Source organism: Amblyomma mixtum, chromosome 3 (genome assembly GCF_055824585.1).
Source record: "Amblyomma mixtum isolate Tamu chromosome 3, ASM5582458v1, whole genome shotgun sequence".
Lineage (NCBI taxonomy): Eukaryota > Metazoa > Arthropoda > Arachnida > Ixodida > Ixodidae > Amblyomma > Amblyomma mixtum.
In genome coordinates, this window is record NC_143014.1 from 35,356,597 (window position 1) to 35,373,024 (window position 16,428).

At 50.1% G+C, this 16,428-nt stretch overlaps 1 protein-coding gene across 1 annotated transcript; it reads right to left on the reverse strand.

Annotated features, from left to right (window-relative positions):
* Positions 1–2,391: 2,391 nt before the first annotated feature.
* On the reverse strand, positions 2,392–14,191 carry LOC149349642 (uncharacterized). The gene is made up of 2 exons (XM_089578672.1): positions 14,030–14,191; positions 2,392–5,743 (listed from the first exon to the last, which is right to left on the reverse strand). Exon 2 carries the CDS (start codon positions 5,721–5,723, stop codon positions 5,376–5,378), a length of 348 nt encoding a protein of 115 aa, XP_089434798.1. The 5' UTR covers positions 5,724–5,743; positions 14,030–14,191; the 3' UTR covers positions 2,392–5,375.
* Between the last annotated feature and the right edge of the window lie 2,237 nt (positions 14,192–16,428).

Below are 16,428 nucleotides of genomic sequence, written 5' to 3' on the forward strand. Positions count from 1 at the left end.
CCTGTCCCATAATAAAATAGAGATATGCTCGATTTCCGCGACACCTTCAACAGCGGAGATAGCAAATGCCAGCTCTGCGAGCGGCGACCAGGCAGCAAATAAAGCGGTCATGGGATGAAATTTGCTTGTATCACCGAATTAAATACTGCCAGCAACTCGGCATCAGCCAACGATCCTCAAAAATGATTCATTTTTGGCATTCATCTGGGCTTGTTATGAACGTGAACAAATAATACTAGAGTGTTTTTCTGACGTCGGCGGCCGGCATCCAGGCTGACAGGCCGGCCCCAAGAAACGCGCCCCCACGTCATTGTGACGCTGGCGCTCTGCGCGCTCACATTCTGCCCCTTGTCAGTGCGACGCGCCGCGTGCGGCCTGTCATTGACATCGGTTGGGCGCAGGCGGCGAGCTGCTGTCGGTCGTTGTTACGCCGTTCGCAACGGCGCGTCGCACGCCCGACAAGTATATGTCATGTCGAGAGCCCGCGACACCTCTGCCTGCGGAAGCCCCGACCGTGAACCTCCCGAACCCGGTCGTGGATTCGAGTCCTCATCTCCATCGCAAGGAGTGGTTCAACTCGAAGCCTCATGCGCAAATTACGCCTAATCCTCTTTCACGCTTGGGAAAAGCATTTTTTCTGCAGCGAAGAAGAGAAGCGCGGAGCCGATGCGCGCCACGATAGCCGACTCGTTCGTAACGAGTTCATGTAAACAGAAAGTCGTCGATATGGGCTGACCTTGCTCAACTCGATTCTGACTCAAACCGCCGCTGTAAAGAAACACCACCGAAACAAGTTCACATAAGCAAGGCTTCATCGAGCCGCTGAAGCCACAGAGGCTGGAGAAGCAGAACCGAAACCGAAACTGGTCCCAGGTCAGTGATTGATGTATGACCACGCGCTGCAGCTTAGCGAAGTACAATTACACGTGCAAATAATTGGAAAACCCTATTTCACTTTCTGAATTTTTCATAAAACTATTATTTCAGGGCAAACGAAAGTTGAAGATATCTCTACGTTTCTGAAGATCTTAAAATGACGTAGCCAAGTAGTGCGTGTGCCGGCCGATGGCGGCGCATGGTCGTTTCATGAACGCGAAAAGGCCGCGATTTCGAACGGGCTTTATTAAACGCAGACTCAATATTGAGTCGAAATATTTCGGAATCAGCATGTCTAATGTTTATAGAAGCAGTAAAAATTAAAACCGAGCTTCGTTTTCTTTTCACAACCCCTTTAAGCCTAGCATGGGTAAAAAGTCACTCTAAATAAAAAAAAATTGCTGAGGCTCAGCTTGGCTAAGCCTTGGGAATGCGAAGCATCCCACGGCGCGAGGTGGAGGCCGGCTCTCTCATCCGATGTCACGTGGTGTGGCGTCACGGTGTCACGTGGCGTGACGGCTAGAGGCCCCACGGCGACGGCGCGAGGTGGAGGCCGGCTCTCTCATCCGATGTCACGTGGTGTGACGTCACGGTGTCACGTGGTGTGACGGCTAGGGGTCCCACGGCGACGGCGCGAGGTGGAGGCCGGCTCTCTCATCCGATGTCACGTGGTGTGACGTCACGGTGTCACGTGGTTTCACGGCTAGGGGTCCCACGGCGACGGCGTGAGTGGTAGCTCTAGCAATATCCTTCGCATAAAATAAAGCAAATTTATCCCTTGTACGTTTTCTTATAGGCAAGGTGAGATGAAGCGAAAGACCGGTGGCCCATTTATGATCAGTGAACGGAGTGAAAAAGGCAGCAACGACGAGAATTCAGTCCGAAGCGAGAGGTCCGGCTTTGAAGGGCGCTGCCATGTTTGTTTGTCGCCGCGCTAGCGCGGCAGAAATCGGTCTGGACCGATCGGCTTTTTATGAAGAGCATAAACATCATGCTCTTTAAACCAGACCGATACGTTTTCTAAATTGTTGTGCACACTAATAGTTTACTGCTTGTATTATAGTTAGAGTGAATAATGTTTGTTCATGCTTATGTATCGTGCACGAAAGTGCGCGTTGGTGCTGTTCGAAGCAATGCTAGCAACATAGGGCAGCGCTCGAAGGCCCTCGAAATCTCGATAGAGTTCCGGGCTGCTCCGTTGACTCGATAGACTATTGAGTCGATGGCCATTCAAACTGGCCGTGTAGCAGCGCTCGACCGCCTTTGAGTCGATAGACTATAGGTTCGAGGGCCTTCGAAATGCCCGTGTGACAGGGGTATCAAATAGGGTGCCTTGGTGTCCGCTCGCCTCCGCTGGCCATCGAGGCTAGACAGGCTGCCTCGATGGGCAGAGCGGGCATCCAGGTAAAAATTGGTTTTTGAGTAAAGGAAACGGCGCAGTATCTGTCTCACATATGAGGACCATCTTTAGGGTTGCGACCATGTCCATAGGCTGCGCTTGGTCACGTGGTGAATTTGCTGCGCAACTGGTCTACGCTGGCTCGCGCCTTGCATCGTCTGCGCCGGGTGCGGCTGCTTCTAGCCGCGCGTCTACAAGACGGCAGGATGCTCGGGTTTGAGCTAGGGTACCTGATGTCCGCGCGCCGCCGCTGGCCATCGAGGCACCCTAGTTTGAGCTTTTGGGTGCAGATCTCGGACGAAACTGAAAGCCCTTCTTTCCGTGGTTCCACCTAAAGTGCCTAGATTATGTAGGGCCTTTAGTTCCACCGGGTAAAACCCAACACAGCGCGCCGCTTGCCTCCTCGTGGTTTGGTTTGGTTAAATTCACGCAATATACGGCGGTGCAAAGAAGATTTGCACGTCCACGTCGTCAGCCGTGTGGCCGCATCTTTGTTGACCGTCTGACCTTCCTTGTCTTACCGGCAATGTGAATTGCAACAAGTAGGTAGGAAAGACTTTTATTGCTCTAGAAAGGTGCTAGTAGCAGACAGGAAAGAAGTCCACCTTCCTTCTTCTCACAGGGTCGGTGCCCCTATTCCAGGGCTCCGCTGAGTAGTACTTGCATTCGCTGAGAACACCTCTAAACTGCGGCTGAAGTCGCAGTAACAGCACTAAATTTCGTGAAGTGAGGGCCCGTTAGTGCTCACCTTGCAGCACCGACTGCACCAGAAAGGCACCATATGGATTTTCCCTTGGCTTCTTTTAACAGTTGTGTTAAGGAATAAAATATTAAGTGATTGACATTTCCAGAAGTAATTCAAACACCTATGAATATCGCAGCCTCGGCATGGGTGCAAAGTCCCATTTACTTCTTAAAATAACCTCGTTAAGTATGAAATCTGTCGTTTAGAAGCCGCCACACCTGCCTTCTAGGATGTCTACTTGCATTACTTCCCAGACATGCCTGCAGATACGGTTAAAGAGGCCCGAACAACAAACATTTAATTAAGCTTCCATGACGGAACTCGGCAATCCCTCACTGTATCGGCTCCCTGAAAGTTTGCGCAGCTGGGAAGTCACGACGGGGCCAACAGCCGTTTGCCAACATCTTACCGCGCCCACTGAGCATATCGTTAGCTCGCGAACGATGATCTCGAACTCCTGAACCTCCCGCGTTGCTTACAACCACGCTGCGCGTCTAGCCCGTAGTCAAGGAGCAGAAGTTTCGTTTCCGATGTTTTGTTTTGTTTTCTCCTGCTACGCGGAATTTTTTTAAGGCGCTACGGAGACGCGGTACCGCGTCCATTGCCCGCTAACGACGACTTTGCCGCTTGACTTTGGAGCCTTCGGTGCTGCTTACGGGCACGCTGAGTCATCTGGCTCAGCTGCAGTTTTTTTTCCCATAGGCGGAATTTTTTGAACGCACTTCAAAGACGCTTGGCAGCCTCCATGTGTGACGCGCGCTCTATAACCTAGCAAATCTCGGGACTCCACTTTGCGGTTGATTTCATCGATCACCCGAGCAGCAGCGAATCTGAAGATACTGCCTTTCCGTCGCGGCACCGCGCTCGCGTGTTTTCGTCCGTCTCTCCGACTGCGCCTGACCACCGGAAAGCCTTTCTCTGCCATCGCGTCGCCATCGCTGTTTATTGTTCCTCCTGTTGTGTCTGCTGTTCCATTGCATCGCATGACACAGTTGGATGTTGCGTTCCGCGGCCATGGATCACCAGCCGAGCACCAGTACACGATAAGACCGGCGTTCGCCCAATGCATGTATACAGCCCTCGCCGCTCATGGACCCATTGTGGTGGTGAAAACTATTTATTAAGGCCTAAAAAAAAACGAAAATTATGCAGCAGCATTGCATGTGGCCTTGAGGCTAGTCGCCTAGTCGCGTGCCTAGTCGCGACGTCCTCTGCCGAGGTCACCAGGCGAAGTTGGAGATTCGCATGTGCACATCGCTCCGCGTCCCGCTGCTGTCCAGCTGCCCGAAATCGGTGTGCCCTTTTCGTTTGGGGCGTGTTATAGCTTCCAGGTGTGTTTTTGTTTGCTGCTGCTGCTAAGTCATCAGACAGCTTGGTCTTGCACTGATCGTTCGGGGTCGTGTTGTTTCCACTTCAGCAGCAACTGTATATGCGGCAGCGTTGCTGCCATTTATTCGGAACGCAATAGTATGCCTTTTCCGACGCGAATAAGTGTCCGTGCGATAGGAGGGCTGTTTCGCCGACAATGCTTCAGCCACCGCTTGGGCGTGTGATGTGGTGTTGCGTGAGAAAGCGTTCATATATGTACGATGAAAGGGGAAAGTTGGGCAAGCATTAGCAGCATACAACCGTCTCTTCCGATAGCGATGAAATGTTGTCCTTTCTCGTGTTGTTACTACAGCCGGGTACGCAGCACTTTTAACCGCCGCCGCGATTCTCCTTTGCAGACATTTCAAATGTCTAAAAGAGTCACCACAGAATTGCAGAAAGACCAACACATAACCAGCACAGCAGTGCGCTGCTACATTTTGCTAAGAGACACCAACAACGCGCACGAGAAGACGCACAACTCCTGAAAACAGCGGCACAACACAGCAACACGCTTGACAGCAGCCGACGCGGGCGGCGATCGCTCCTTTCTCCCATCATGCTTTGCGCGGATCCGCTAGGGGATGGCGCGGCGCTGCAATTTGTAGAAAGGTCTATTGCCCTGCAGTGGGCGTAGTCAGGCTGATGATGATGATGATGATGATGATGAGGAGGATCGTTGCTCTTGGGCGTAGAATGATACTCAAAATTTGTCGTGGCTTGGAGCGCATACGGTGCAGGGCAACCATAGTAGGCTCCATCTCAACCAGAGTAGTTTCCATTCCAGTACCGACGATAGGGATCGTACGGTGGCGATGCAAAACCGCCGTAGCAGGAATCCAGCTGGAATGTGGGCAGGAAGCCGAGCGGAGGGGGTGGAATATGGCGCCAGAAAGCGAAGGAGTCGCCCTCGGTAGAGTTCTGCATCGGCGATGTTGCCTGTCCATACGCGTCATCCCCGACACAGTTCTGCGTTATCGACGCTGCCTATGCGGCGTCCCGAGCAGAGTTCTGGTCCAGCAGTGCTACCTGTCCAGACGAGTCATTCCCGGCGCAGTTCTGGTTCGGGGATGCTGCTTGTCCACAAGAGGCGTCCCCGGCAGAGTTCTGGTTCGGGGATGCTGCTTGTCCACAAGAGGCGTCCCCGGCAGAGTTCTGGTTCGGGGATGCTGCTTGTCCACAAGAGGCGTCCCCGGCAGAGTTCTGGTTCGGTGATGCTGCCTGTCCACAAGAGGCGTCCCCGGCAGAGTTCTGGCTCGGTGATGCTGCCTGTCCCCAAGAGGCGTCCCCGGCACGGTTCTGCTTCGCCTGTGCTGCCTGTTCACTCTTGGCCATGGCTGATTAGAAGCAGCACCCTGGAGTACAAATGCAAAATATGTAACATGTGATTGACTCAGCTCTGTTTTCTGACAGCATAAACTGCAGTTCAAGGTTAATAAAATTTATCCGGACCTTGGAAGACAGAAGTGAGTAAACTCTACTTTCTTTATGGGTTTCGCAGACGCTCACGCCTTTCTGACAACCTTTGACGTGCCTGCGGCTTTTAGGTAGATTATTGCAGCTAAATGTGCTAGGTGGATACCCACATTTGATACTTGCACAATGAACGACCTGTTTAAAATATTAATTCAGCCAAACGTCAGAATGGTGCCATCATACTCTTTCCCTACATCCCATCCTGTTACCCTAAAAACACGTCGGTCATTTTTCTACCGGTTACATGCCCCGCAAGTCCATTTAACTTCTGCTAGGCAGTCACCTGGTTGAAAACATTTTTGAGAGAGAAATTCCAATGCTCTCTACGAAATAACGGGTAGCGAAACAGTAAATGACAAAACTGTGAAGTGTAGCATTGTGAAACAAGTTACATTATGCAGCACGTTGCGCACATAAGATTTTATGGCTTTGCACGCACAAGAACTGCCATATTATCAAAGAAGTAGCTGTCAGTGCAGACAACCTGAAACTTCAGGCACTGGGAGCAGAAATGTTAATTAGCTGCAGGTTAGTCGTGGTAGTGTTCTCTGCTAATTGTGACTATTCCTACTCTCTGTGGTGTAACATAACTGCAGTATGACCCAGTTGGTACTTCACAGCAACACAGTCCTCCGCGAGACATGGAACACGAGAAGTCAGACGTCCGACAACAACTTAACTACCAAATGACTAGCAACTAAAAAGTGCTGAGTAGGACTAGTAACTGAACAGTACTGAACAATAGTTATACTTGCGTTTTTGCAAATTTTGCGCTTTCGCGAAGGTCGCAAGAAGTGTGCCACGGGCACGGATGAATTTCATTTCATTTAACTTACCCTCAAGGTACACAGTGCATTAGAAACGGAGGGGCTAAGAGAATACAGAGTAAACATCAGTAAAAATTCGCACAAAATTCACGAGAAGGGATTCCAAATTTCAAGTTGACATCTGTTGATGACAAACACACTGGTACAAATGATACAAATAAAAATGTAATTAACACGAAGAAAAATAAGTATGCGATATAAAGTAGTTCTGATATCCGAAATTCATTGTTAGCATTTTAGCAGTAATCATCACGAAAACACTGAAATCGAGAATAGTATATACATGTAGTGAAGCAAATCTAAAATACATCACAAGAAAGAAGGAGCTGCCGTACTGGAGGACTCGGTATAATTTTAACCACCTAGGGTTCTTTAATGGGCACTGCCACCACACAGCGTACGGTCAGCGTTCCGCCTGCATCGAAACGCGGCCGCCACGGCCAGGTTCGAACCAAGGTACTCTGGTTCAGTAGTCGAGCGCCTAACAGCTGAGCACGCCCAACCTGAGGGCTTCTGCTTAACTGCGACCACGAGCGGTTTTTTTTTTCACAACCATCGAAATCACAGTTAACGGCAATAGCGGCCGCCGCAGTGATGATATAACTGCGATCGGTAACGCGGCACGTCAGTGGCGTCGCGGGAAGACCATGGATACAGCCGAGGCGAAGCGTCATGCTCGGATCGCTGTTCGTATAGGAGAGGAAAGGCGCAGAAACTGTCTCAATCTCGGTGGCCGTTTCAACCGCGCCGCGAAAAACCACTATTTTGAGGGAAATTGATGAAAGAGGGAACGATGAAATGACAATGAGGTGCAGTACTGGAGAGCTCCGGAATCTGGCTGACTTATTGATGCGAAATCATTATACCGCCATCAGTCATAAAATCCGGCGTTTGCCTACCATCCACGAGAAACGAACCGAAACCTCCACGTGACCTCATGATGTCATCGGCAGCACAAATATCCAGAAAAAAAAAGAAAATAAAATTTCTTCCGAAGTCTGTATCAAACCTACCCCGGCGCAAACAAATGAAGCTTTACTGGCCACTTCATTTGAGTACGGCGCCATCACTGCAGCGCAACCCCCAGCGCGCTAAAAGGCCTGTGCCTCGAGCTGAGTTTGGGTATCGTCGTCTTCCATTCGGGCGGCGCGAACAGACCAGCTTCGCTGGCCACTGCATTACAGTAGTACGCCACCGCCGCAGCCAAAATCTCCGCATGCATGTTTTCGCATCCAGAGCCCGTGAGTAGTCTTTAAATGTCCTAGTTAACCTTGCCGTCGTTGGTTATATAGCAGTCAGAGGGTGGAGCCCTTAGTTCAGGGCTTCATAGCCCCCACGGCCTACAAAGATTATCCACGTGAGGAACTGGTGAATTTAGACAGAGACATAACCGAGCAAGAAATCGTAGCACAGCTTTTGGGGACCTGGCGTTATTCCTGCGCGGGGAGGGGGTGGACGGTTTTCTTCGGCTCGGGAACTTGGACGCGTGCTGACGTTCGGGCGTGAAGCTCAGCTCTCCGCAGGCGGGGAGAGGCTTTCTGGGGAAGAACGTTCTCCCGCAACTCGTCCCGTCCGGCCGGAGTGTCTCCCCTGCTCTAGCGTGGGCGAACATTCGCTCGTGACTGTGCTGGTGAGTCGGACGTCCTCGATTCCTTACCGTATTTCCTTTCTAGATGTGTTATTGTTGTAGCAATAAATGCCTATTTGAGACAGCCAGAATGTCGCTCCTTTGTTCCCTCAGATCAAGGCTCGCCGTAGTCGGCACATCCCATGCGCTAGGTAACGCACGCGGTCGCGGGGTGGGGTCCGGGCGGCTTTGAACTGGGTTAGCCGCGGTTAAACGGGGGAAACGCATTTATTTCCCCAATGAAAACTCCACAACCTCCACCGGACAGCCCGCAACACCGCACTGGGGGCGGGCGGCATCGACGACCGGTAACGACGTCACTTATTGTATCGACGACAGGTCGATGCAATAAGTGACGTCGTACACCACTGGCAGGAGGGCACACTACCACAAGAGTGGCGCCATGCCGATATCACCGTGATGCTCAAACCGGGCAAGACGCCATGCCTAAATTGCGACCCATCTCGCTCACGTTATGTGTAGGAACGTTATTCCAACACATATTCCTAGCCAGGTTCCAACTGTTCATGGAAGAACACGCCTCACTGCCACAAACGATGTGCAGCTCCGGAGACTGTGACATTGCAACTAGCGTGGAAAGCACAAGGACAGCGACAAAAGGAACCGACGGGACAGTTCCTTTTGTCGCTGTCCTTGTGCTTTCCACGCTAGTTGCAATGTCGCAGTCACTAACGAAATCACACCAACTAGCCCAACTGTCTTCCATGATCAAGCTCCGGAGAAGAACAACTGGGGTTCTTCAAACAATCCACGAACGGTCTCCAGGTCAAGAACTACATAAACCACCAAGTGAACAGGGCGGTGTCCCAGGCTTGCGGCGGAACCACTGAAGACTCAAATTACGTGGTACGCCTCCATCCAGTCTCTAACATCATTATTCTCAGCATTCCCGTCGAAGCGGTTGCAGAGATATATACTGCGCAAAACCATTCTAATCACGCTAGCCGGCGTGAACTACCTAGTGAACATCTGCGTGACAGCCGTGGACGGAGTTTCGCGAGGGGTAATACACAGCATTGATCCCAACACCCGACCCGAAGAACTAATGGCTGACCCACGAGTTCGCACTCAGGAAGTAGAAATCCAAGGCCGCATGCTCGGCAATTCGTAAACTGCGGTGATAACGTTAAGCTCGCCCCCCCCCCCCCCTCCTGGGTTTATTACTACGGTGGCGAAAAGACGTGCTTTCTCTACAAACCCGCGCTTTAAGCCTGCCAGGTGTGCCATAGCCTCGGCCACCACTCGGACGTATGCCCAACGCCCAAAATACAGATATGTCACATTTGTGGCGTCCGCGACCCGGAAGAGCCGCACACCCGCTCCCCGCGATGTGCAGCCTGCGGTGAATTGGTGACGTCATTAGAGCACGAGAAAGCCGAAAACGACTCCGACCGGACCCTCACCGAACCCCTCCTCCAAGTGACACGGGAAAAGAAACAGACGGCCGTACAGAACACCCCCCACGCCTCAGCAGGAGAAACGGGCAACCGAACCACCGCGTTCGACGGTTCAGCTCGAACCAGGACAGCTCCTCCCCATCCAGGTCAAGGTCTCGATCCTGCTCCCGCTCGAAAGGCCGCAACTGTCAGGAGGAGCATAATACAGGCTCCCACCAACCCAACGCCCTCAAGAAGATCAAAAAGCACAGAAGAAACCATCGCCGCAGCCACCCTCAAAAATTAACGATCGGGTGAGCTGGCCAACCTTGGGTTCCTCCCACCGCTTAAATTCTAGTCCTCCCAATCCCAGCCAGAATAGGAAAACAAACAATTTAAAGAATAGATTGAGGACCTCACACGGTGCCTCCAGCCCCAAGAAAGGCAACCCCAGCAACCAACATCACAAACTCCCCATAGGCCACTCGCACGACCAGTGAAGGTGGTTTCCCACCCCACACCCCAGCCGGACGCACCACCCCCTGAAACCATTACCCTTGCCAGCATATACGCGGCTATTCAGGCCCTTAGCTCGCGGGTGCACGCAGTTGAAGCGCGGGTTCAAGCGACCGACACGTGAGTCCAGCAAGCGAGAAAACAGCTCGGATAACTCTCGTGTCAAACCCTGCAGACGCACGAACAGCGCTAATGATGTCAGCGATGATGATGGCAGTCTCGATGCCAGCGTCATCTAATAGCTCACGCAACACCCGCCATCAGCTGGAAACATGGCAGTGCAACTGCCGTTCCCTCCCGAAGAAAATTTCCTCACTACAACTTTTCATTCAGCACCGTGCACCTTCTACCACCGGACGTGATCTGTATCCAGGAGACAGGAGCTCACCCTCCTCCTATGAGAGGATACTACCGAATATACCGTATTTTCCGGTGTATAAGACGCACCCTTGTAAAAGACGCACCCGCCATATATGCAGGCTGTAATTGGAAAAGTTGGTATATAAGACGCACTGATGTATAACACGGACCCCAATTTACCCTGTTAGGCTAGTAAGGGTTAATTAAACATGCTTGTGCGACCATCGCCAAAATGCACCGTACCTGTGAGAGTTTATTAAACAACGCGAAGTAATCGAAAAAGCCAACACTCCCGCCATACCCGCCCACGTTCTTGGAAAAAAAGAAAAAACGAAGGAACACTCCTTATGTCCATAACAACATTACATTTTTACTTAAAACCTTCGAAGTTTTAATCTTAGGATGCGCTATCAAAAAGTTTGCCCATTTCTGGAGGCAACGCGGCTGAAACATTCTCTTCGAACTATGTAGCAAACAAAGTTGCAAAGGGTGAATAAAAAAAACGCCGGCTTGTCTTGTCTTGTCTTGACAATGGCGAGAAGCACGATTGTCACCACCTTTTGGCATTTCATATTTCTTTTGCTTGGGGCCTCTGAAACGGCCGCATGTTTATGAACCCGGAAGTCGTCATCCCCGCCGTTTCATGATAAAGTTCACCTAAAAAAGTTGCACACCGTGGTCCCGGTATGGAAGTATTAACCGTGTTACAACCGCATCATTGGTAGATATATTTTGGTGAAAAAAAGCTTGCAAGTGAACATGAGTAACTTCGAAACTCACAAAAAAAAGAAAAATTCGCATATAAGACGGACCCTTGTATAGGACACACCAGCAAGACTTTTGAAAAAAAGCCGCGTCTTATACACCGGAAAATACGGTACGATCCCGCCTATCCACGAGTTGCGCTGTACATATAGCTAACCCCATAGCCTCAATAACCATTTTGACCACAGTCACCGAAATTGAACACATAATATTCAAGATCCTCCCTTTGAAAAGAGGCAAAAACCGCACCTTCATTGCCAACCTCTACCGACCATTGCGCAATTTGACAAAATCATTCAAGCATGCTCAGTGAAAGCGGGCAACAATCAACTTGTTATCGTAGAGGACATGAACGCACCTCACCTGGCTTGGAGCTATGACACAGACACCCCGCAAGGTTCTTCAATCTTAGAAGCAACATACAGGGAAGGTGCCGGCCTGGCCACACACCTCGCTACACTGACCCGCATCGGCAATAGCGTTTGTGGAGACACCAAACCGTATCTCTCATTTGCGAAGAATGTCCACAAGGTCACCTGGACACATCTAGACGAGGCGTTAGGCGGCGACCACTATATCCTCAGAACAGCCACCTCCACGCCCAAGCACAGTAGAACACTCGGAGATACCAAAAAGGCGAAAGCCTTAAGCGCGGTGTTGCTCCTTGTGTCAATGATGTGTTGTTAAGATGTTAAGCTTCACCTGTAAGAGTGGAACGCGGCAGCGTGCAACGCTGCCAGGGAGTCCACAGAACACCATCGCCCGTTAGGCTCTATGCCTTGCGCGTCGGTAAATTGTTTTTTGAGGAAAGGAAATGTATCTATCTCGCATAACTCGGTGGACACCTGAATCTCGCCGCAAGGGAAGGGAGGGAGATGGGAGTGAACGAAGACACCGTATTCACTAGACGCGCCTTTGTTCATTCCAAATCATCGAGCTGACATGGTGGAGTGGTTAGCGTGCTCGTCTCGCAATGTGGAGACCCTGGTTCGATTCCTCAACTCGACGAATTTCCTTCTCGGTTTGTTTATTTTTCTGGACTAACAAGGAATTAGGATAATTGGTTAATTAACGAATTAACTAAACACAGTCCCACTTATTTGGAGCATCACTATACCACCCCTTCAATTTGTTGCATGATTACTAGCCAAAGTACAATTGGCCCCGCTTGAAATTCGAGCACTGTGACGTCACAACCATTTGGACCAATTGAAAAGCGTGACATTTCTCTCGACAACTTCTGCTTACAACGATGAGGCATTAAAGGCTTCCTTCCGCCTTAAAATCACAAATTGGGACATTTTACGAAAAAGCCCCCCACCCCCCCTTCGAAGGAGGGATCGCCAACATCAGAGAATGGAAACAACACTTGAGGGAAGCACAAGCAGCCACCCACACTCAAGTGATCCAACGAACAGCTCAGCGGCAGATAAGATCGCCATCTCGTCCAGTTATGGCAACGTAGAGAAAAACTCACCAACCGATAGAAACGTAAATGTCTCAATAGAAAACTCAAACCTCGCATAGCCTCTATCACGGAGGAAGCCCAAGAATGCTCGACGCAGTTGGCAATGCAAAATTGGGCCCAGGTCTGTTCATTCCCGAAGGGCATTCTCTGCACCGCCCAGACGTGAACAATCCTCCGTAGTATGACTGAACCCGATAAAACCAAGACGGCTACAAACCGAACGCTTCAAACACTTTCAAATCAATTCCCTGGCACGGAAGAGGCGCGGAAGGTAGCTCTGTGGACGCTCTATGTAGGCGACACTGTCATCCCTCCCTGTACACTTCGTTACACCAGTCACAGCAACCCCTCGCTGGGCGCCCCTATTACAGTGGCAAAGGTACGAGCGGCAGTTCACGCCCCGCAGCGAAACACTGCACCCGGAGCAGACAAGATAACGAATGCAATCATTCGCAACTTCAGTTGGGTTCATATTACGGATTATCTCAACATTGACCTGTGGAACAACGGAGTAGTGCCCCAGGGTTGACGACACGCCGACATCAATCGCCATTCCCAAACCAGGCAGGAAGCCTACAGTGGCTGCACTACGCCCATTTTCCTTAACGTCTTGCTGAGGCAAATTCCACGAACGGGTCGTCCCCACCGCCTTCAAAATTACATTCTAGAGCCCCGCGTACTGTGCGATATCACTGCACGTTAAAGAACTCCAGATATTCGAAATTACCGGAGCGCTTCACTACGGCGTCTCTCATAGCCTGAATTGCTTTGGGACGTTAAACCCCAATAAACCAAACCAAACCATTAAAATTCATCACGAACTTGTAAAGGGTCAAGCGGGCGTTGAATGCTTTCAGAAGACTGCTTGAAAATGCGGTACGCCTCAAAGTCCCCGAGTCTAGGCCTACACGTGTCTCAAAAATCAAGTCCCTGAGTCTAGGCCTACACGTGTCTCAAACCTCAAAGTCCCTCAGTCTAGGCCTACATGTGTCTCAAACCTCAAAGGATCCCGTTGTAACTCTTCAGATGGTCGCTCCAGCAAACGCGACGTCATCCCCGCATTAATCACTTCGCGATCCAGCAAACTGGTCACTCGTCGTACATTTCAGGTACGCAGCTGTAACTTTTGCATTTCTCCTGGATTGCATTGCTCCGTGGACACCATGGGCACAAAATTGAGCTCGCCATAAGTAAGCAATACTCACTGTGCCAGCCAGACGAAAGCCCACGACGGTACAGGTGCTCCTGCGAGAGGTAGAAGCTCTTTTCCGCGGAATATATCCGGTAAGATGAGAACGAGGCGGTCGGTTCCGATCGTCCAACGATAACGCGTGGGCAAGAACAGAACGCTGCGCCACAGACCACAAAGAAAGAAAAAATGGAGGACACTCGGAAGAAGCTGGCCTCAGGAAGTACGTCACGACTACACAAGCGTCTGGTGATGATGATGTCCTTCTTACTGATCTCCACCTAGTGGAGATCAGTGGGTATTTTCACCGAACGCCAGAGAACGCAAACGTTAAAATAAATGTTCTTATATTAAAGCACACAAACTTTTTATTGGTAAATAATTATGTTACGCTTCAACGCCACTGTTTGAAAACATATATGAAGATGTAATTTATTGAAAAGGTTTCGAAGTTTGTTTGTTTTTTCGACCGTCGTCTGCACTGTCATTTGCACGTGATTGTGGGCGTAGGATGCGTCGGTGTTCTGTGCTGCAGAAGTGACTCTTGTCGTGTTGGACAGCAGGTGAGACACATGAGGAGTTTTTTTTTTTTCGAAATGAGCCAAATCCACAACGCCAACTGTAGTGGCAAGCTAAGCCAGTCAACTTTCCTTTAAAAAACAGATCAGAACAAAATGGGTCAAATCCATGGAGGAAAAAAAACTAAGGAGGGAGCATGACGTCACGCGGCCAGCGTTCGCAAGCCGAGTGTTTTGAAGTCGTTTTCTCCCTCAGTTTTTCGCTCTCCGAGCCGGTCCTTTATGTTTTGATTCCGGTATGTTTTAGTGCGCGCGTATGCGCGACGCACGGCGCGAGCGTCTACAGCAAGGAAGTTGATCTACAGTTAGTCTGCCGCGCTAATCGGCGCATGCGCGCGCGCAGCGGGGCTAGACTTTACCGCACGCTATCACGTGCTGCGGTCACGGGGGGACACACTCTCTTTTTTTTTGCTATATCTTTACTTGTTAAGACTAGGCTTCAAGGTTGTCGCCGGACGCTCCCTCCTCAGTTTTTTTTCCTCCATGGTCAAATCACACCAACTGAGCTAGCCCGCAGAACACGTTTCAAATCGAAAACGAGCCAAATCCTTCCACTACGTGGATCGAAATGAGCCAAATCCGTTCAACCAATAGGAGACTCACCCAGAGACCACGTGATTCAGCCAACATGGCAGCCTCCTTGTAGGCTCGTTCCGGCGGTGCTCGTGCGTGATAGCGCGGACTGCGTGGTCTGTTTCGCGAGCTCCTTTGTTTTTTCAAGACTTTTGCTTTGACGGACTTAGTTCCGCATGGATTGCGACGGGTATGAAGAGGTTGGTGAACGTTCCCTGGAAGGCGTACTGTACGGAAGTAAAGAGATCAACGTCCAACCTTCGTTTCAAGATTACTGAAACGAAGGTTTTTTACATTCAGAGAAATGTGACAGGCCGAAGCCCTCAAATTAGAGCCGAACCCCACTACAGGGTTTCGGTGTCTAATTTTGTATCGGTCCTAAAGAGGGGAAAGACCCTTGTACAAACACCAAACAGTGCGAGCTGTATGCACACCACCTCAACGAACTGAAGGTGAGAGACGTGACCAACCTTCTGGTGACTCACTTTGGTGTGTCATGGAAATAAAACGAAGAACTTGCCTATTTTGAGGCTGCCTTACGTCGCTGTCAAGAAAATGAGCCCATGGAAGATTGCGAAGAAGGCTGCTTATGCTGCCAGGAAGACAGGCCTGCTATCCATGTATGTGTGTAAAGTGGGTGCCGTATACTTGCAAGTTTTTTTTTTTCTGCTGAAGTCACAGCACAAGCATTTTTCCATATTGCTTTGAATGTATCCTGAAACATACTGCAGTAATAATAAAGTTTCGAGGAGAAAGCTGGGTTGAATCTAATGCTTCACTTCAATATGAGCCAAATCCAATGTTTCCATTGTTGTATAGGCCAAACTATGCACGTAAATTTTTGGCGATTAATGCTGTTCGACTGCTCTATCTGCCCCATAAAACTTGTGAGGTACTAGGTTGAATAGCAGCGCATTCCTTTCAGACAAGAAATTATGGCCTTGTTCTAAGTTTCCGTTTTGGTGGATCTGGCTCATTTCGAAAAAAAAACTCTTCACATTTCTTACAGAAATTATGCTTGAAAACGCTGATATAAAGAGTCAGCACGAGTAAATGTTGCGTTTTTACGTCGCAGTGAGCTGTTAACATGCGGCGTAAGACGCGCGGTGGCCGTGTGGGTGGTTTGTTTACAAAAGTAAGCGAGTGGTATGAGGGAGGCATAGCACGAATGAATACAGCATAGACTCATTGCGCGGTGCAGTTTTAGGCCAAACTGCTGCGCAGTCTTGAAACCTTGGACCTTATTACTGTGACAAATATGATA